Source organism: Zychaea mexicana (assembly GCF_025766255.1).
Source record: "Zychaea mexicana strain RSA 1403 chromosome Unknown BDB00scaffold_183, whole genome shotgun sequence".
NCBI classification, from domain to species: domain Eukaryota; kingdom Fungi; phylum Mucoromycota; class Mucoromycetes; order Mucorales; family Lichtheimiaceae; genus Zychaea; species Zychaea mexicana.
Window position 1 is genome coordinate 1 of NW_026516846.1, and position 19346 is coordinate 19346.

General features: G+C 43.8%; 5 protein-coding genes across 5 annotated transcripts; 2 read left to right on the plus strand and 3 right to left on the minus strand.

Annotated features, from left to right (window-relative positions):
* Positions 1 to 6583: 6583 nt before the first annotated feature.
* On the minus strand, positions 6584 to 7301 carry BDB00DRAFT_885482 (mitochondrial carrier domain-containing protein; the record flags this gene model as incomplete). The annotated part of the gene is made up of 2 exons (XM_053128416.1): positions 6584 to 7146; positions 7238 to 7301. 2 exons carry the CDS (start codon positions 7299 to 7301, stop codon positions 6584 to 6586), a joined length of 627 nt encoding a protein of 208 aa, XP_052972741.1.
* A 719-nt stretch (positions 7302 to 8020) lies between these two features.
* Positions 8021 to 10230, plus strand: BDB00DRAFT_860113 (uncharacterized protein). The gene is made up of 2 exons (XM_053125975.1): positions 8021 to 9819; positions 9904 to 10230. Exons 1-2 carry the CDS (start codon positions 8267 to 8269, stop codon positions 10151 to 10153), a joined length of 1803 nt encoding a protein of 600 aa, XP_052972742.1. The 5' UTR covers positions 8021 to 8266; the 3' UTR covers positions 10154 to 10230.
* A 187-nt stretch (positions 10231 to 10417) lies between these two features.
* On the minus strand, positions 10418 to 14044 carry BDB00DRAFT_860116 (uncharacterized protein). Its single transcript, XM_053125976.1, has 10 exons — positions 13743 to 14044; positions 13602 to 13665; positions 13390 to 13491; positions 13123 to 13295; positions 12842 to 13055; positions 12665 to 12763; positions 12516 to 12575; positions 12288 to 12411; positions 11582 to 12209; positions 10418 to 11493 (listed from the first exon to the last, which is right to left on the minus strand). Exons 1-10 carry the CDS (start codon positions 13880 to 13882, stop codon positions 10512 to 10514), a joined length of 2586 nt encoding a protein of 861 aa, XP_052972743.1. The 5' UTR covers positions 13883 to 14044; the 3' UTR covers positions 10418 to 10511.
* BDB00DRAFT_860118 (signal recognition particle receptor beta subunit-domain-containing protein) lies at positions 14045 to 15175 on the plus strand. Its single transcript, XM_053125977.1, has 5 exons — positions 14045 to 14161; positions 14238 to 14332; positions 14421 to 14495; positions 14574 to 14839; positions 14915 to 15175. Exons 1-5 carry the CDS (start codon positions 14095 to 14097, stop codon positions 15108 to 15110), a joined length of 699 nt encoding a protein of 232 aa, XP_052972744.1. The 5' UTR covers positions 14045 to 14094; the 3' UTR covers positions 15111 to 15175.
* BDB00DRAFT_860121 (major facilitator superfamily domain-containing protein) lies at positions 15176 to 17833 on the minus strand. The gene is made up of 7 exons (XM_053125978.1): positions 17303 to 17833; positions 17201 to 17216; positions 17016 to 17112; positions 16699 to 16884; positions 16283 to 16623; positions 16094 to 16216; positions 15176 to 16005 (listed from the first exon to the last, which is right to left on the minus strand). Exons 1-7 carry the CDS (start codon positions 17634 to 17636, stop codon positions 15321 to 15323), a joined length of 1782 nt encoding a protein of 593 aa, XP_052972745.1. The 5' UTR covers positions 17637 to 17833; the 3' UTR covers positions 15176 to 15320.
* Between the last annotated feature and the right edge of the window lie 1513 nt (positions 17834 to 19346).

A 19346-nucleotide genomic window follows, 5' to 3' on the forward strand; every position in this document is an offset into this window, starting at 1 on the left:
AGGATGAATGGACGTGTATTGGATTGGGCTGGAGTAAATATGTGCTGAACGCCGTAGCCAGCGTCTTCGTTGGATCCAGTGAAACATTGTAGAAAGTCATGGCCATTGTTGTATCAACTGTGGTGGCGTGTGTAACGAAAATGAAGAACGCTCTCTTATACGGAGTATATGCCCACGGCAATCAGCGATTGCCGATCCTCCAAGCGCGCAATGAAGGATGTGGCCAGCTTGAAAATAATTTGTCAAGAGGCAGACTATAGAGCAGCACGGCTGATTTCAACATCGTATGTGCGTCATCTTGGAACTACTACTATCATTTATACAAGCTGCTTCTTCAGGTTGATACTGTTGTTTGGTTTGCTCGTTTTATCAACCACCTCCCTCAGCAGTGACGATACAATGTCAATCAGACGTGGTGTGACTTAATCGGCGTATGTGTGGGTGATGTATGATATATGTGGGAAAACAAAATACAAAAAAAAAGCAGGATGGTCGGCTCGTACGAGAGTTAAGCATGCGCAATCTTAGCCTTGCTTCTGAGCACATGAGTTCGTCTTACGTGGACTCGTTCTTTTCTCTCATGCTTTTATGTGGGTTTATTTTTCAGTGAAAGTTCTGCCAACGATGTTTTCGGTTAATCAAGGGGTTGAAAGGGACGTGGCAAGCGAAGCATACCATTAAACCAGTTCTCTCAGCTAAGAACAGCTTGCCTTGAGCGCCGTTGTTGCTGGTGTGCATACGCTCCCAACAAATTCTTTCCTTTCGATTATTTTCGCGAACTGAAATATGCGAAAGCAGAAACTAAAAAGGCGCGTTGTGATCGTGTTACTGTCGGTTACGATACAGAAGATCTGTCATTGCTCCCCGCATTGTTAGCACGGACCTGTGGATGCGGAATAGAGGTATTTTCACCTATTTAGTTGAGAAAAAGAGGGAAGCAGGATGCATATCAAGGCAGCCATTTTCCGCGCAGTGTTGCTTCCTCGCTTTTTCTCTTCTCTTTTCACTTTTTCACGATCACGCACGGTGAGTTCCTTTCTTCTTTTTGTGGATGTGTAGGGGACCTAACGCGGGTTTTTGTAGGTCGTGGGTGGGTAATGATGCTTGTTCTGTAGGCACGGGTCGACTAAGGTATGTGGTCGCAGGTAAGTGGTCGCGATTGGCGAGACGGGACTGGGCATCTCAATACCAATCGACCTTCGATAACCCACAAAGCGACCAAGACAAGACCCTAGCTTTGTGGTAGAGGGTTACGGGAGCAGATGTCGATGTACCTTCCAGTGGTTGCTCCTGTCAGTACCTGCCTAAGAGCAGGGAAGCTAAGACATTGACACCCTATTATTGATTAGTAGTATCATGTATCAAATAAGAATGTTTTTTTCTCTTCCCGTTCGTTGAACTTGTTTGTGCATGTTTTATATTGTTGTTATACTTCTTCATATGCAAGCGAGAGTCGTCATTCTCGCTCCTGATTGCACAGTAGAGACTTTTGCAACGAGCAATATAGTTGCCACGACATCGTCGACAAAGTGATAGTGATTTTGTCTTGAACAGTGTTGAGGTTCAGGGATAGTGGAGTCGACATTTAGAACGCTCTATGGCCAGAGTTGGCAAACGCTCAATGGAGAGATGGCAAACGCTTCAATGGAGAAATGGCAAACGCTCTATGGCTAGAGATGGCAAACGCTCTATGGGAGAGATGGCAACACTCTATGGGAGCGATGGCAAAGACTCTCTAGGAGAGATGACGAACGCTCTATGGGAGGCAGCCAGCACTCACTCAGGTTTATTTGTTAGAGGCTATTAGCAAATAGAGGGGCTTAAAAGACACTCGGCGTTATCCTCATTCTACCGTTACCGAGCTTCACCACTTGTCCTTGGTATACACTTTGCTTTGCATCACGCGTACTTCACGGTCATCAACTTCTGCGCCATTATTTCTTTGTGTATGCGGCTTCTATTTATGTGAGCTTCTTGTTACGATATCAGTAATTTTTATTTTCTACAATGTCAACCATTCCCGGCACCTGCCATTTACTTTTTCTCTGGGATCTTGTTGCTGAAACACTGTAAACCGTGTCTGTGCGCCTTGTGGCCCGGCAGGCGGTGACACTGTCGGGGCACGCCCTGCATGATACCGGTGAAACATATTTCGTAGGACTAGTAGGACTATCAAAACACGCAGACCACATACGCCTTCTTCTTGACAGCTTGACCGTGTCTCTTCAACACCTCTACTTCACATGGTATCTTCTCTGCCATTTTACTTTCCCACCTGCTGATTGAATGGCGAATTACAAGTCTCGTGACGTGTTTTTTTAAGACAGGGGTTTGAGTTCAAAAAATGTAAATACGCCCATATTTTTCAGGCCATTTCGTTTTTTCTCTTCACTCTTTCTTTCCTTCATTTTTCTTTTTCCTTCACTCCCTTGGATCCTCCTGGTCTTTCTCTTGGCTCTTCCCTTGGTTCTGGTCTTTCCCTGGCTTTGGTCTTTCCCTGGCTCTGGTCTTCCCCTGGCTCTGGCTCTTCCCTTGGCTCTGGCTCTTCCCTTGGTCCTGGTCTTGCCTCTGTCGGTCCTGGTCTCAGCCTTTTTCCCGTGGTCCCTGGTTGCCTACAACCGATCCCTGCTTTGGGATGTCTAGTCTGGCATTCAACGGTGTTGGCCACAACCGGTCTTCAGGCGAGACCAGAGGACGGAGAAATCCTTTTCGGTTTTTCGCCATAGAAATATGGTAGTGTCCTTTCGGTTGGATGCCTTGTCTGCTGGTCTGATCTGCCATGGTGGGGCTCGCATGAGGAGCCAGGTGCCACCGTAAATCGCGTTCGACTCTCAGGACTCGACTATCGGCATTCGACTGTCTGGCAATTGACTGTCTGGCGATCAACTCTCTGGCATTCGTCTCTCTGGCATACGTCTCTCGGCATTCGACTCTCGGCATTCGACTCTCGGCATTCGACTCTCTGGCATTCGACTCTCGGCATTCGACTCTCGGCAATCGACGCTCGGCAATCAGCTCCCAGCTTCAGTGTTCGGCTCCCAGCATCGGAGTATCCAGTAAGCAGCTCCTCCAGCATTCGACAACAGCAGCAAATTTTTCTTTTTTTGGGTGTTTCGAGAGTCAATTCTTTCCCCTACCCCCACCCCTTCCCTTTCCTCTTCCCTTTCCTCTTCCCTTCCGTCTACCCTTCCATCTTCCTTCCGTCCTTCCCTCCCTTCCTTCCCTCCCTTCCTTCCCTTCCATCTTCCTTCCGTCCTTCCCTTCCCCCTTCCCCACTCACAGGCAATCCACAACCGATTGCTTGCACTTGACTCTCGAAACGTAGCGTACGTCATGGTTCCCACTCGTTTGTACCATGATGGCTGGGTTTGTGGTTGATTGACCCAGCCAAATGATTGGGAGACTGGGACTCCCAGGCCGAGGCAATTGGTGGTTTTCCCTTCCTCCCCCTTTTACACACTTCTTCTGATTCTTCTTGCTTTCTTCATGCTTTTTGTATAGCCTGCAGGTTGTGCGAACTGCTTGTTGAGGTCACTTTGTAAAATCGCGTTCTTATTATTTGTCTTTATTGTCCACTGATTGTGTTCATTTAATAAATTTGTACTCTTCGACAATTGATATTCATAACGATAACTTCCGTCTTTAATAAAATGTTTCTTTACTCTAATATTACAATGAATAAAAACCTGCTCTTTTACTTTATGTCCTGCTCAAACTCATTTACAATTTCTTTCCTTGTGAAGATATTTGCGTGTCGCTTCACCTTGCAATATCCATTTTCTTTCTGACTGTGTTCAATCGTCTTCGCCGCTTCATTTGACAGTTAGGAAAGAACTCATGTTTTGGCGTGCTATGTCCCTGTTCTTGTACAATGCTGACACAATGTCAAATGGCTCACAATAGATTCGTAATTACTTTTACTTTGCAATGACTTGATCGATTCTAAACATAATATCTAGGCAACTGTTTGACGCAAGCATAATGCACAGACCATGGAATACAATGTCAAATTGTTGTGAAACCCGTTGCGTAGCAATATCAGTACTGGGCACATCAGAAAGATTCTTGCAACAGCAGGATCTCTTTTGGACTTGGAACAAGTTGATCGAGCTTTGTGTGCTTAAACTGTCGTTTCTCATGCACTCTACAGCCAAGACCAAATCTTTTGATACTCATACTCATTAGTAAAAATTGTCTTACAAACGTTTCAAATGGTTTTCTATCAAAGCCTAAATCCACGTGGATGTGCCCATCTGTTTGGGAGATCGCCTGAGATTGAGCTGCCTTTGGAGCGCCGGATATGTCTTCAGGTGGAGGCAGTTCGACACATTTACAGCAACGCTTTCTTTATTACTTTTTCTCCGTGACCTGTTTATCCATACAATTACGATAAAAATAGCTGCCGTGGCATACCTTTCACTTGTCGCCCACATATGACATGGAGCATAATAATGGCCGTATTTAGTTATCCCACGAAAGCTTGGGACAGTACGATATGATGGCTCTCAAGCTTCGCACCACCTTCCAATGTTTTGCCGTATAAGGCTATGTAGGCGATTCTTGCGCTTTGCCTGTAGTAACACACCTTGACTTGTTAACAGCATATCCCTCCTACAGCGTTGCTTCATTGGGTTGCTGCCTACGACTGGCACAACGCGCTTGAACTCGTTCTGGAGGACAGTCAACAAACTAATAATATTTGACAGCAACATTTTATCAACTTTACAGCAGGTTCTGAGCGAGATCCTTGCGATATATCGACAAGGCGAAAGCGCATGTCTTAGTTTTTACAAAAGCATAGACGGCTCAAACCAATTTGCAACTAACGCAATTAATGGATGGCTAAGCTTTTTCCAGAAGATATCCTCTTTACATTTTATTACAACTGTCCGCCAAAGATCTCATACAATTGGCGTTTGCATGTCGATGTCGATTCAGGCAAAATTACACTCTACAACGATGGGACAACGTGGCGCTTTTGTGATGCATAACAACATCGTTTACGGTTTTCTGCACATCAGCTTTATAGATGGCTTTCGCACATAAGTGAAACGATCCAGATGACTCCAGCCAGTGAGGTCAGAGAGGTGACTGTTGATGCGGCAGACAGGGACTGAAGGGAGGAGCTTGATTATTGCACTGATATGCCGATGCTATGAACAAGCAAGACTGGAATTATATAGATCGTTACATAGGTAGGAATATAAGGTACTTTCTGTTGCATGACGAGAAAAGGGGCATTCAATATATATGCGCTCATTGGACGAGCTTTTGGCTGTAGTTTATACGGTGTAGAATTGGTGAATCCTAAAGCAGAATCTAAAACAACCACCTATAACAAAATCCTGGAACGCAATAAAGACACTCTAAACCGAATAGCTTGCTACAGAAGATAATCAACATTTTCGAAAGAACCATAACCATTTGCCACAATCTAGAAATCCTTGAATGGTGTTGTGGCACGAATTATGACCGCCACAAATATACGGATATAGACATCAACACAGTATTATCGACACCATATATCATAGCATGCAGCTTATCACACTTGATACTGCATCCCTCCTGATGGGCAGCGCTGCCTTAGCTAGACATGAAATCATCAACCCACTTGATTTCACTAGACCCTGCCCGAATCCAAGCGCTTGAGTTCACATCCAAAGACCAAGCATGATCGGCTCGGACGCAGTTTCTGCACTAATTATAGCTTGCCCACAGTTTCTTCAGGTTCAAATCCAAGGTTCCGGCATTGGAACAAAAGTATTTATGATACACTCGCGACATTGACTCCGCCCAAAAGTCAACGGTCTTGTACCAGGCACTTATTACGTATGATACTATTGATAACTGGTACAGTACATACCATCATGTCGAGGACGATGTAGATTACGCTGCATATGAAAGAAGTTTATATGCGACTGCAAGAAAGAATAATAGTAGAGAAAAACAAGCATTAGACGCCTATATTATATAGCAGCAAAAACGGCAGAGGTGGGCGGCGAGATTATTCCTAAAGGGGCTCCTGTGCATCTGGAATCATTTGAAGACGCCGTCGATGCCTTTGCAACCGTGGCCACGTTGACGCATCTGTCGAGCAGTAACCACTGTAAGTCGTCTAAGCAGAAGATACACGAACGGCTGTTAGATAAATTGATTGAAAAATGGCATAACAGCCAATATATCGTTTTCCAACTCGAACATGGTTTCAATTGATATGAACTGAATGTGCTCAAGAAGCACTATAGAATATGTTTTTGTTTCACGTTTTTGAATATATGTGTACTGTATGTCATTGAAATCAGTACATATTTGTAAATTTTTGGGGGCGTCTTTAACATGATGGCCAATGACGCATACACGTCCTGCGGAAAAAACACTATTTGAATTGTAGCATCCAACACATATAGTAAGGGTGGACGTGAAACACTCTAGTCTAGAAAGAACAATGGCAAGGACAGGAGACGACGGACTGATATGGGAGGAAAGGGGTGGGGAAGGGATTTAATGTTTTGGTATTCTCTTACATGTATAACAGAAAATATTATTTTCTACAACCGCCAGGGTGTATAAATACATTTTTTGTTTAGGTAGCATGATCCTTGAAGTATTGTGTCAAGTTTTCATACACCAGGAACGTAATGCAGGTGCCGGGTAACACACGAATAATGTTCGGTGCCAAGCCCTTATAGAATCCAACGTATCCTTCTGCAGCAGTGATCTTCTTCATACAATCCACAACACCAGTATATGTATCCCGTGTCGTTCGATCCTGCAATCGACTTCGCAGCACTTGGTATGGGTAGGTAGTCACTGTGGCTAAAACCTTGGATGATGCAGCCATCATCAAATACTCGGTATTGCTCAACTTGGCGTTGTGTTCATCTTCAGGAGATTCGTTACGGGTTTTCAGTCTGTCGTTTCGCCACATTTTCATTTCTTCATATGCCATGAATTGGATGGCCCCATGAGAAACGCCAAATAATGCCGGTACCATGCCTCGATACAGGCCTCGAATACCTTCTTCCCGTGCGAGTCGATTTAATCCGTTTAACAAACCGGTGTATGCATCCGGAGTGTGGTGTGTCGTTGTGCACATGCGTGTTTTGACCACCCAGAACGGATTTGTCATAATAGCTGTCAGTGCGCCTAATCGAATTTGATCCGTTGCATTGTCAGTTTTTGTCGCCCTAATATGATATGTATCCATAGAGCTATTATGCAGTGTTAAAGAGCATACCTCCTTCAGCAGAAGCTATTAAATGCTGCATGGCTGATAGTTTGCCTTGCTCGTCTTTTTTCATGTGCTTTTTGATTAAACTATACCTGTTATATATAAAAACACGGTTATTTCTGTCTATTTGCTCTTTTTCCTAATCCCCTTCAATGCTATTGACCTACCACCAGAAATAAAATCCCCAGCTCGCAGTAGCTCCGGCCATATTGGGTGTGACACCTCGGTACAGTCCGCGGAAAACACCTTCTTTATTTACAATATTACGGAATGACTTGATCGTACCTCCAATAAGTGGCCGTCGTTCCGATCGTTTCGATACATCGACTAGTTCAGATTATCCATAAGTTACTAAGCTACGTCTCCACAAATAAAATGGCGAATGGTATAAGATATAGCTATATTTTACCTTGGAAACGAATTTTGATCACGTCTAGAGGATGCAGCATCGTAGTTGACACTAGGCCCGCGCCAAAACCAGCCACAGCTTGGTCCTGCGTTTTAACACATACACGAATTAAGATAAAATAGAAACGCTTCTCTACTTTCTTCTCTTGTTATTCAAAAGACATTACTGTGTGTGGCGATCCCGTAAACGATTTGGCTTCTGACATGGCCCGGTTGAATAAACGATCAAGGAACAACAAAGCAACTGTCCTTTTCTATATTTTCCCACAGCGATTTACTGCTCAGATTAGAATCGGAAAAGAACGTGACGGGGATGCACACGTTTTGCATGAAATATCTATTTCTCGGAAGTACAATTTGGCGTTATACTCTCCCTGTTGCATGGCAGCAATAGTTTGCTTTGGGTAACGTGAATGCCTTTATAACTATCAATTCAGCAGGGCCGTACCATGTGTTAAAAACGAGCTCATGACACTGTAGAATACCGACAAGAAAGAAGTTTGGCTTTTAACATAGCTTGACGTAAAGGACATGCCATGTTTGGAAGGGTAAGGGGTTTCTGAAACAATAAAATACCTTGCCACAGCTCTCCAAACCTGTTATTTTCCTTTCTGCCATTCTGTTTTCATGCCACCACCACCACTACCCAAAGACGATAAAAGCCATACCAACAATGACGGCAGTAGCAGTAGTAACATAAAATCTCGACGTGGCAAACAGAAAAAGGATGACTTGACTCGCAAAGACATTGCCAATTTATACTCGCAACTGGAATCCGTGGTTGAAAAAGTGCCGAGTCCTTCACCACAGCAGCAGCACCAAGCAATGGTACTATCGCCTGATGCCACCAACAGCACACCGACGTTGAGCGCCATTTCCACACCTGGTAAATCACCTTCGTCGCCAGCAGCAGTAGCAGAAACACCGTGTGATTGTCCACACCGACATATTTTCACTCGAAATGAAACGACATGTGCATTATGCGATCAAGAAATACCACAACTGACACAACTTGCCCGCGCCAAAGCCGAATTGGTAGAGGCACACACCACAGCCTCCAGCAACGAACAAAAGCTTATTGAGTTACAGGCATTAAAAGAAACAAATGAACAACGACTCGAACACACCACGCAGCAACTTGAATCGTTGCGGCGAGACATGCAAGTGCTGAACGATAAATACGTGGATGAAATTGAACGTGTGGGTGAAATCCAGCATGCCAAAGCGTTGGTCGAAAACGAACTTGAGGAATTATCTCAAAGGTTGTTTGAAGAAGCCAATGGAATGGTGGCGAGCGAGAAAAGAGAAAAGTTCAATCTACAAGAAGCCTACAAGCATCTTCAGGAAAAATTTGATGAAACACGCGAGCGACTCGCTGCTGAAGAAATGCAGCTCAAAGAGTTACGAGAAAAGATGCAGGAGGGAGAAGAGCAACAGCGCTCATTATCCATCAATGGCAGTTCTGATGAAAGAATGAGTAGCATTGGAGGTGGCGGTGGTGGGGACAGTACAATATTATCACCGGCAAGTGACGATCCAGAAGGAACTGCCGCATACGATCTCGCTGAAATGTTTCGTCGTCAGCTTCAAATCTCAACGACACATCGATTACCACCTGATGGAACGGATACGATGCTCGTCGAGAACTTTTCCGAGTATGTCATTGCAAGCCCCAACATTGCCTTGAAGAAGCTATACACGTTACCCTTTTTGAAATATTGTTTGGCCGAGGATATTGAGCCCTGCCTACGCTTTGGACCCAACTCGCGATTGTCGGCACGAAAATTAATTGATGCAATCACGCTGAATGCCTGCTTTATCGAGGACACGCCGCCTGGATTTGTACAAGCTCAGGCAAAGAAGCATTTCATCAGTGAGACTCCGCTCAAGATATCCGCTTTGAAATTGTCGATGTGGGAAAGGTTCAGCAGTGATGATAGTGGGGTGTTTCAAGGATGTCAGGCTTGCGGAAGACTAGAGTCACCGTTACCGTATCGGTTCAGGATATCCTATTTAGATGACTGGGCGTGCATTGATCGCTACTGCCGAGACCGTTTGGTGGCCGTATGCGAATTTTTTGTATTTATCCGCAATATTCGCCAAGGCTACTATAACCGAAGAACGATTCCGGATCTCTATCATGAATCTATACGACTGCGACTGCAAATGTTTTATGCGAGGTAAACACAAATTTCGGTTATTTGATCGTCGAGTTCACAGGGTATATACGTGCAAAAGTAACGAATGGAGTCATTTATATATAGGATGGGCGTGTTGCCGTGGATCTTGAGAAGCTTAGGCGTAAAAGGTGATGCACTTGGTGTTGCATCCGAGCCACAAATGTCCGTGCCGCCTACTCCTGAAGCCATCATTCCTCCATCACCTTTTCGAGACGACAATGACGACGCTTTGCTGTCTCCCCAGTCACCAGCAGTCCCTCCTCCCCCTCCAACTGAAGGCATTTCCACTACCCCATCTGCATCACCAGCATCCCAAGAGTCATATCGATACTAGACATCTTTTTATTGAACAACAAATAATTCATTTCATCTACAGTTTGTATATATATATATATATATATATATATATATATTCATAATAGTAAACATGATCTTTCAGAATGTGCTCCATGTTTTCGAAAACGAAATTGTGGCAGCAATTATCCATATGCCGAGGAGGTTTGGTTTTATTTATTTAGCGTCTATCATACATATTTGAAGCTTGTTAACGTTTTGTGAAACACTTCTCAAGCGCACGGACCTCCCCTTCATATGTACAGATCTTTATTAACCTATTTATTAATTTTATAAACTCCTGTCTCTATGAAAAAACTATGTTACAATGTACTGAATGTATGTAGATAAAAAGTATATTACTGCAAAGGGGTAGTAGTAGTAGTAGATGTATTGCTATTATTATTCGTGGTAGTTGATCCTCCTCCTCCCATCACCCATCCTTTTATTTTCCGCCAGTAATAGTCGAAATAGTTGCCAATGATCAACATGGTGGTGATCGATTGTTGCGAATCATGCATCTTGTGCTCCAGTAAGCTGACCTTGTTATAAAATGTCGACACATTTTCCTCTACGTCCTTGAGATTCTCATTCAAAACATTTAATTCGTAATGCAGTTTCGCGCTACCGTCTTCCACGTCTTTTAATCGAATCTCAGTCTCGTGCTGTTCATCCATGGCTTGTCGAGCTGCCCGTTCAATCTGTTCAAACTCGGCCGAACGACGCATGTATGTTGTACGTAATTGGTTCGCTCGTTGTTCGTACACACCTGCTAGTCGTTGTAATTGTTCGTATGCTTGGTGTAATGTGGCATGTTGCCGTTGTAGTTTTTCAAACATTAGATAAGTTTGAATATCCATGGTGACGGCCGGTCGTTGTTGGTTGTTAATGTTGTGCGGCACTTGTACTGATTCGTCAGCAGAATCAGAATAAATGTCGTCTTCGTTGTTATCGTCGCTCATTGTTGTCGTAGCAAACGTGGGTATCACGGTCAGGGAATGTGTGCGGTGAAAGGGTATCATTTCATCAAATATTTCGTCGTCGTCGTCGTCCTCATCGTCGTCTGTGTTATTTACTTTGCCAGTGTTGCTGTGATGTGATGATAGGAAAAAGACATTTGCAGGGACGATGCTGTCCGACACGGACCGAGCTCGTCGTGGAATGCGATGTGGTTGTGTTACAGGCGTAAAATCGGACACGTTGTGTACTGCCACGTCACTCCTCATACCATCGCTCCGTATAGATATTGGCGATGCAACAAGCTCGGTACGCTGTTCGATTGGGGTATCTTGACGTTCTGGGATCATACGCCGTGGCAGAATGTCCAAATCAGACCGGTGGCTAGATTGTATACCCTCTTGACGGTTAATTATTCATCTGGCATAATTGTCTAGGGCTTCCCTCTGAGGAGAGAGAGGGATGTACATACCTGTTGTTGTAGAATTCGTCGTCGGACGATAGTGCATTATCAGAAGCTATGTTTGATGTCTTGGTTTGCGCCGCATGTCCGGGTGGATACAAAATATCTTCAACAGTAGAAATGCCACTCGGGTCTGTCAATTGTATACTTGTGTCTGTCAATATCGAATGATTTGTAGGGCGATGTCTTGCTGGAGGAGGAGGAGGAGGAGGCGGCGGCGGCGCTGGAGGAGGAGGAACGACGCGTGTAGAATGAAACCTGTTGCCACTGTTGCTACGTACATGAGAACCAGCACTGGTTTTGCTGCTATCTACCCATGGCAAGGAACCTGCAAACTTGGACAGGATCTCTGCTGCAGCTCCGCTTGTCCTTGTGGTTCGTGCTGAAACACCCTTAATCATGTGGATGAATTCATGTTGCTTCTCCAAATCACCACCAGCACCACTACTTGTCGCACCATGGCCGCCGCCACCAGCACCACTACTGCTGCTACCCCCGCCACCTCCAGTTCCTGTATTTAGTGTCGGTAAACTCTTTAATCGCGGTCGCCAGATGGCCCTTAGACTTTCGATAGTCGCGTGATGTCGAAATACTTCTGGATCCGAGGATTCGGTAAACAAGGGCGAATTGCTGATCCCTGGTTTGGCATAGAGTTTAATATGCAATAATCATGTATCAAAGAATTTTTATGCGTTCGAATATGACGGAATCTTACCTGATATATCATCTAGCTTGGATTTGATCACGTTGCGCACTTTGAGTTGACCCACAGTATGTTCGTTTAATTTTTCCAGTGTCTCAAGGTCAATCATTTTGGTTCGTCTCAGGTTCTTTGTTCGCTGCAGAATGTAAAAAATGATTAAATCACATGTTTAGTCATGTTCTCTCGTCCTCTCTTCTTCACTAAATTTGACAACCTGTCTTTACTTCCAATTTTTCTTACCTGATATTCTTCAATATCGAAACGAAAATGCTCATAATCTGCAAATGGATCTTTGATTGTCTAAAAAAACATTCAAGTTATAAGAGACTAGTCCAAAGCTAAGTACACACTTATAATAAAAGCCTTATAGTAGAGAAGACATTGCTTACTGTAAAGTTATATGCATGAAGCTTGTTCCTGCACAAGACCAGCTTGCTAACAAGTGCTGCAAGTAAATGTGGTTCCATCCAGGGTTCTTTTAACTGATACTACATATCATATCCATTCGGTCTTCTTGTCAGCTTTTTATATGCATATTACCTGCCGAGCCTTACTATCTTTCTTACCTCCGGTGACTTGTGAGGATGATACTTTGTATAAAACTCCCAAAATGCCTTTGTTGTCTCGTTACAAATGAGACCATCGATATATTCCTTTCTCAGCAGATCGAACAGATAGAGTGCAATTTGAGCCACAGTAACCAGGTTGATCACTGCCCTTTCAAACGGGACAGTCTCAGCAATCTTGTAAATGGATCTAAACTTTTCTTCTGATGCTGGACTGTACAAAATACAAAAAATGTATGTCAGCTAGTGCTAATGATTGTATACATGTTAAAGTAACTCACTTTGGTTTACGTAAATTAAGCGCGCTTCGTCCAGTACAGTTTGTCCGTCGTAAATTGATATTGACGTATGCCTGGTTAATCCATTTATCATAATCACCGTCAGGCACAAGCACCATATCCATATCAAAAGGCAACTCGCTGGGATCCGTCAGCATAATTTCGCCCAATGGTGTCTATCATCCAATAGCATCAGTATGTGCCGTGCATATGTGCGCATTATGTGTATTGCATATGATTATGCAATATGTAAGAACCCCACAAACGTACTGGCTTAAACTTTAAAGGCGTGTGTGTATTAAAGAACGCTTGGATTTCGGGTCGTGGGTGTTGCAACTCGGCTGTCGAAATGCGAATTACGCAGACTTTAATCTGTTGTTTTAGAGGAGGACGTGAGCCAGAAGTTTGTCTGATGACTTGATTGCTAACATACTACGCTTGTCACAAACATATGCTTCAAACAAGCGTTTCGATGAACTCACATAATGATTTTGGTCGCCGGTGAATACTTTGATTGTGTTTGACGTAATGCTACGATCGCATAACCTAAGTAGATGTATCGACTTTAATGGAAAAGTTCCTCCTAATAGCAAGGTGTTCAGCAGTGACAAACTTTTTTTTACCATTGTTCGATAATATAGATCTGGTACCCGACCAAGTAGGTTTCTTCCTCAATGACACCAAGACCACACGATTCGGCAAGCTGGAGCGTTTTTTTCCGTTCAACAAAAACAAACTGTTTTCCGTCGTGCATCATTGTCATTTCAAGGGCATTGTATATGTATATTAGATAATACGGACCCTTCCACAACACTCCTTATCTTTCTTTTTTAAGGTCGCGACGAAAAAAAAAAGCAAAGGAAGAGAAAGAGAGACAATAATTAAAGGTTCCTGCAAGAAGAACGAGGCGACTTGATTCCAAAGAACTCGGAGTTGGTGTTTCTCCCTTTCTTTCTTCTCACCACAAAAAAAGACATGCTTGATCAAGTGAACATCATACCCATCACAGTAGTTGCAGCTGCTGTTCTTTTAATATTAACAGGTTTAGTTCAATAACAACTTCTTCACCATTACTCCAGTAAGTGTGACATGCGTCTAATTACCTTTCCCAAATGCAGTTTTGGTTGGCTTTGTGTTTAAACGAAAATCATCTAAAACGACCATCCTGTTACTTGGAGCAACTGATGCTGGCAAAACAGCTTTATATACTCGAGTAAGTATTACATTGTACCCCGCACAACACTTGGCGACCAAAAGAAAAGGCGAGAGTTGTATTTAACAGTATTGCTATTTTATAATAGTTGCGGTTTGGTAAAAAAGCACAAACTGTCACTTCGATGAAGGAAAACGAAGGATTGCTTACTCTTGAGAATAAGGTTCGTATCACGAGAGAGGAATTAGGCACACAAAGCATTTTGGGTGGTTATTTGCAAAACCTAAACAATATAGGATAGACATTTGATTTGGTGGATATGCCTGGCCATGAACGCGTCCGATTTCGATACGTTGATTATTTGCCTGTAGCACGGGCCATCGTCTTTGTCGTGGATAGCACGACTGTGGCACGTCAGATCCGGGTCGTTGGCGAGTACTTGTATAACGTGCTGGCGCAACAACAAGTTCAAAAAGAACGTATTCCCATCCTGATTGCTTGTAACAAGACCGATTTGATCACTGCCTTGCCTCAAGAAAAGATCCAAGAACGTCTTGAAGTTGAAATGTAAACGCCAAATTTGTCGAGAAAGGAAACATTGCCTGAATGGGAGAGCTAATATATCGAAACAATTTGTAATAGTAATCGGTTGCGAAGCACACGTACGGCTGCTGTTGAACAACAGGAGACGAGCTTGGACGATGAGCAAGAAGCTTACTTGGGTTATGAAGGAGAGAAGTTCAAGTTCGAACATTTGGATAATGATGTGCAGTTTGAAACGTGCTCGGTAGAAAAGGATGCGTTGGATAAGGTTGTGGATTGGATCATACACATTTAAAAAGTAGTAGGAGACCGAGACCTTCTCTTGTATATAATATAATAACGCTTTGATATATGTGATTTGGTTTCTTATTTATTATTAATATGCAACAAAAAGAGAAGAATTGGTATATATAGTGCCAAAGTTTCAGTGATTTTGTGTATTGTAAACATCACTGACTGTATGCGTGTAAAACTAAACAAAAAGGAGAATGAAAGTGTACAAGATCTACTTGACACGAACAACAAATCGGCTGAATGCAGCAGCAATTAATGCCATCATACCACCAAACGCCAACACAGGCGCAACACTCGACGAGTCTTGTTTACCACCGTTCTCGGGATCCAATGCATCGGCTGCTGCGAAAATAAACGCGGCAATGATAGCCACGGCGAACTGGGGAAACACGATATACATGTTGTGAACACCTAATATCATGCCTGCATCAAAATCCTCCTGCTGATCCTCCATTCTTGCTGGCGATGAAGATGACGACGATCCTGTAAGAGAAGCGGTGACGCCATCGACGAATTGGGCTTTCTGACGTTGTTCATCTTCGTAACTGACGAATTCACCCACCAATGAGAACGGGACCCAAAGAACAATGGCCCATGGAATGCCCATGACGGCCAACACGACCGTGGCTCCAGCAACCGAGTCGACAAACCAAGCGGACAGAAGCGCACCAGCTACGACCAAGTGCGATGCCGTGTAGACGTTGGTTAGTGAGAACCAGCGGATGGCCTTTTCGTATCGTGAAACGAACGCAGGAATCACAACGCCGGCAATGACGGAAACAATAGAGTAGCACAATAAGGCAAAGGAGCCTGCACGCGTACCATCCGCCCAATTATCATCGGTGCCTTTGTTGGATGGATGCGTGCTGAAATAAATGTCGGATACCCATTGCGTGCTATGAAAAGTGATACGCCACTGTTGTTAGCACACACTTTCGCTCCCGGTCTCATAACAGCCATCAGCTGCAACGTATTTGCTTGTACCTGTAGAACAGAAATGGGAACCAACCCATCCATGCAAAGAATTGGGTATTACAAAGAGTCTGCACAGGCCGAGGCAACCAGCGGAATGCTCGCCAGATGTAAACAAATGTGCTGTACCACGGTCTGATCGAAAAACAAAAAAGACATGAACATGATGTCATCATAGTATATACTGTAGATACGACTTACTGGTTATCTTCATCGTCAGCTCGGTCGAGTTTCTTTTCATGAGTTGTAACACAGGTGATGCCGAGTGTTGCACAAAAGACAACAATAGCGACGGCGCAGAAAACTTTGATCTGCGAATCGCCCAGCCAAGGTAAGAGTTTAACAAGATCGACGAATCCAACAAAATAGCCAATCACCATGGAAGAATTGCACATGCGTGCACTCCATGCATTTGCTTCGTCTTGTTGCCACAGCGGTGGAATATCCAAAATCAATGCTCGACAGATGGCCTGTACAGCGTTCAGCGTGAAATCCAGAAAGTAAAATGCTGCAACAGCTACAACAATAGCATAGGTACGCGACTAGATGATCAAGCTCGTCAGTTGTCCCGCCCTTAAAAAGTACATGTTAGTAGAAAAGAAAGAAGAATACTTTACTGCTTGGCCGACGATATCCAAATCTTGTTCATCGTCACCGTACTGCAATCGGACAATGACATGCGCGATCTCGCGTGCGTAGGCTACACCAATCATTGAAAAGCAGGTCAGCAGACCGGCAATGACAATAAACGGTCGGCGTTTTCCGAATCGTGATGTGCATTTGTCGCTAAAAGCGCCAATCAGCTACATAAAACATATCAGGATCACCATGTATATTTGTTGTTGTTGCTCTTGCTATTTGCCTATCTCTCTCCTGATCATTCTATGCTGCCCTCCACTCTTGGTTACTATAAACGTGATAGCGATATATTTACCGGTTGGACCAATAGACCGGATAGTGGACCGGCAATCCAGACAAGTGCCGTAAGCTCCTTTGATAAATTCAGTGACAAGAGATATGGCGTACCATAGCTACGGATAATCAATGGTGATAAGTAATCCACGTTTCTACAATTCATCACTCTGCTTCTGAGCAATATTCTAGAGAGGGATAACCTACGAGAGCTCGACAGTCCCTACAGCGATGATTTCATGTGTTAAAGTCCACACTTACTTCTCTTTGAAACAAGTAGTAAAAACTAAAAAGGAGTCTAAAACTTACAGGTAAACTGAACACCAGCCATACATATGGTAAGACCCAGAAGCCTGCGCAAATCGAGGCCAGGATCGGATAATGTCAATGGTTCATGGATGGACGATGCAGCAGACGAACGAACATAGCCAGGTGACTGACCAGCACTGTTATAGGTAGATGCATCAAAAGAAGAGCGTCGACGTTTATACTTTGGACGACTAACGGGTGGTCTTGGCGTAGTACTATAGTGCTGATTACCACCGCCACCGCCACCACTACCAAGAAGTGGGGTTTTCTGATCAGCAGCTGCGTTCGACGTGTTGCTGTTCTTGTTGTTGCTGTTATTGGTTCCAGCGACCATTATTGAAGTCGAGGTAAAAAGAAGCGAAGATGGTGATGTATGTTGGAAGAAGTATAGATGTGAGAAGATAGAAAGGAAGAAAGTATTACAAAAAATGTTGTGTACGCGAAGGTATTAAACGGGTGAGAGAGGAAGAAGCAAAAGAAAGTGAAAGAAGAGCGGAAAGAAATCCTAAAGTCAGCAGAGAAGTGTGCGAGTAGCAGTCCAGCCTCCCAGTTTACCATGTCCTCTCTTTTTATACAGAAATTTTGCGTTTATTACTGATCGAGTCATATGACCCTTTTGTTTTTGTTTCTGCCCTCAAGGGAAAATTGACATGTAAGCTTTTTCAAGGGGGCTCGCACCCATCATCCATCATCACCGACTTTGGCTTTCCATCAATTGTAATTGGTACGCATCCTGAATGTTTACAATGTCCCATTCCAGGAACATATGCTGCTTCTCCATGACGATGATTCCGGTATCCGATTGTTGCTATTGCAACCACTTTGATGCAAGTATGTGCTGCCCACCACCCAGGCACTTATTCTTAGCTCAGCAAGATGCTCTTCCTGTATACAGATTCAGCAGAGGAGATGATGATGCAAGATGGACCCTCAGATCATACAAAACAGTGTCTGTTTGGGAAAATGTCCTGTCGGATTAAAGCTTTCGTCATATTGGATCTGTCTTTTGTTTGTGTGTCGCGCTCTGTAGGCAACGACGGTTCATCTTGACCAACGCAGTAACCGTACATGTTACCATGGCGACACATCAAAGGAGAGGGTACGGGGCATGGTTCTCTTTTGTATTGTGCTGGAAATCAGCTGTGCCTGCATAGCATCACCATTCCCGTGAACACGACAGCATCCAACGGGATTTCACTCCGGGGAGCCTTTTACGTCAAGTGATGATCACGCTTTTTTAAATGGCGAGAGAAGCGGCGTCATGTCAAAAGCGTATCTAAATTGGGTGTTAATCGATGAGAAGAACAGGGACGAGACAGACACGTAGAGTGCTGTGGTAATGGTAATATGACATGACATGCCGTACACGTATTATTGTTTATCATAAACAAAAAGAGGAGGTTAGAAAGAAAACTTCTGTGCGCGTCATTTGTTAGCATGTGGCTGCGCGAACCATACTGTATTGATGCACTAAAATCAAGGAACCACCTCTCTCCTCTCTCCTCCCCTCCCCCGTCTCACATGCAGTTGTTTTGCATCAAAATTGGACAGACTATTAGCAAGTAGCAGTAGGGATCACTGTGATTTTCCCCTGTACAAGCAACTCAGCTACTCTTTTCTTATGATGATTATCGCGAAACACTAGTTCCGGACGAACAGCGTAAATAGACCAGTGAATGCTCACACTTGGAAGACGAGGTCAGTGCTTTCATGAAAAAATCATAGTAGGGTATCATGCTGGATGCCTACTAGCTACCACAGCATATACGGTGATCCCTCAGGGTAGATCCTCAAATTGTGATAGCAGAATCTTGTTGCTGCTGTTACAATGGTTGTATGCAGTTTAATCAATGTTGGCTGACAAACTGCGAGTACATATTACAGTACTCGCATATTGACATGCAATTACTTCAGTATGTATGTAGAGCAAACTACGCATCAAACCATCCATTCGCTGTAGCAGATCGTGCAAAAGAGAACAGATCAAGGCACCAAAAGGGATGAAGACTAGTGAAAATCAAGATTAATCGCCGTGAAGAGCAGA

Coding starts and splice junctions, on each gene's coding strand:
- BDB00DRAFT_860118 (XM_053125977.1), top strand. CDS start 14,095: ATGCTTGATCAAGTGAACATCATACCCATCACAGTAGTTGCAGCTGCT. Junction 14,333..14,420: donor AAACAGCTTTATATACTCGA/GTAAGTATTACA, acceptor ATTTTATAATAG/TTGCGGTTTGGTAAAAAAGC. Junction 14,496..14,573: donor TGCTTACTCTTGAGAATAAG/GTTCGTATCACG, acceptor AATATAGGATAG/ACATTTGATTTGGTGGATAT.
- BDB00DRAFT_860113 (XM_053125975.1), top strand. CDS start 8,267: ATGCCACCACCACCACTACCCAAAGACGATAAAAGCCATACCAACAAT. Junction 9,820..9,903: donor CTGCAAATGTTTTATGCGAG/GTAAACACAAAT, acceptor ATTTATATATAG/GATGGGCGTGTTGCCGTGGA.
- BDB00DRAFT_860121 (XM_053125978.1), bottom strand. CDS start 17,636: ATGGTCGCTGGAACCAATAACAGCAACAACAAGAACAGCAACACGTCG. Junction 16,885..17,015: donor CCGGTCTATTGGTCCAACCG/GTAAATATATCG, acceptor TGTTTTATGTAG/CTGATTGGCGCTTTTAGCGA. Junction 16,624..16,698: donor TGGATATCGTCGGCCAAGCA/GTAAAGTATTCT, acceptor TTGATCATCTAG/TCGCGTACCTATGCTATTGT.
- BDB00DRAFT_860116 (XM_053125976.1), bottom strand. CDS start 13,882: ATGACAATGATGCACGACGGAAAACAGTTTGTTTTTGTTGAACGGAAA. Junction 13,666..13,742: donor ATCTATATTATCGAACAATG/GTAAAAAAAAGT, acceptor ACATCTACTTAG/GTTATGCGATCGTAGCATTA. Junction 13,492..13,601: donor CCGGCGACCAAAATCATTAT/GTGAGTTCATCG, acceptor CTAAAACAACAG/ATTAAAGTCTGCGTAATTCG.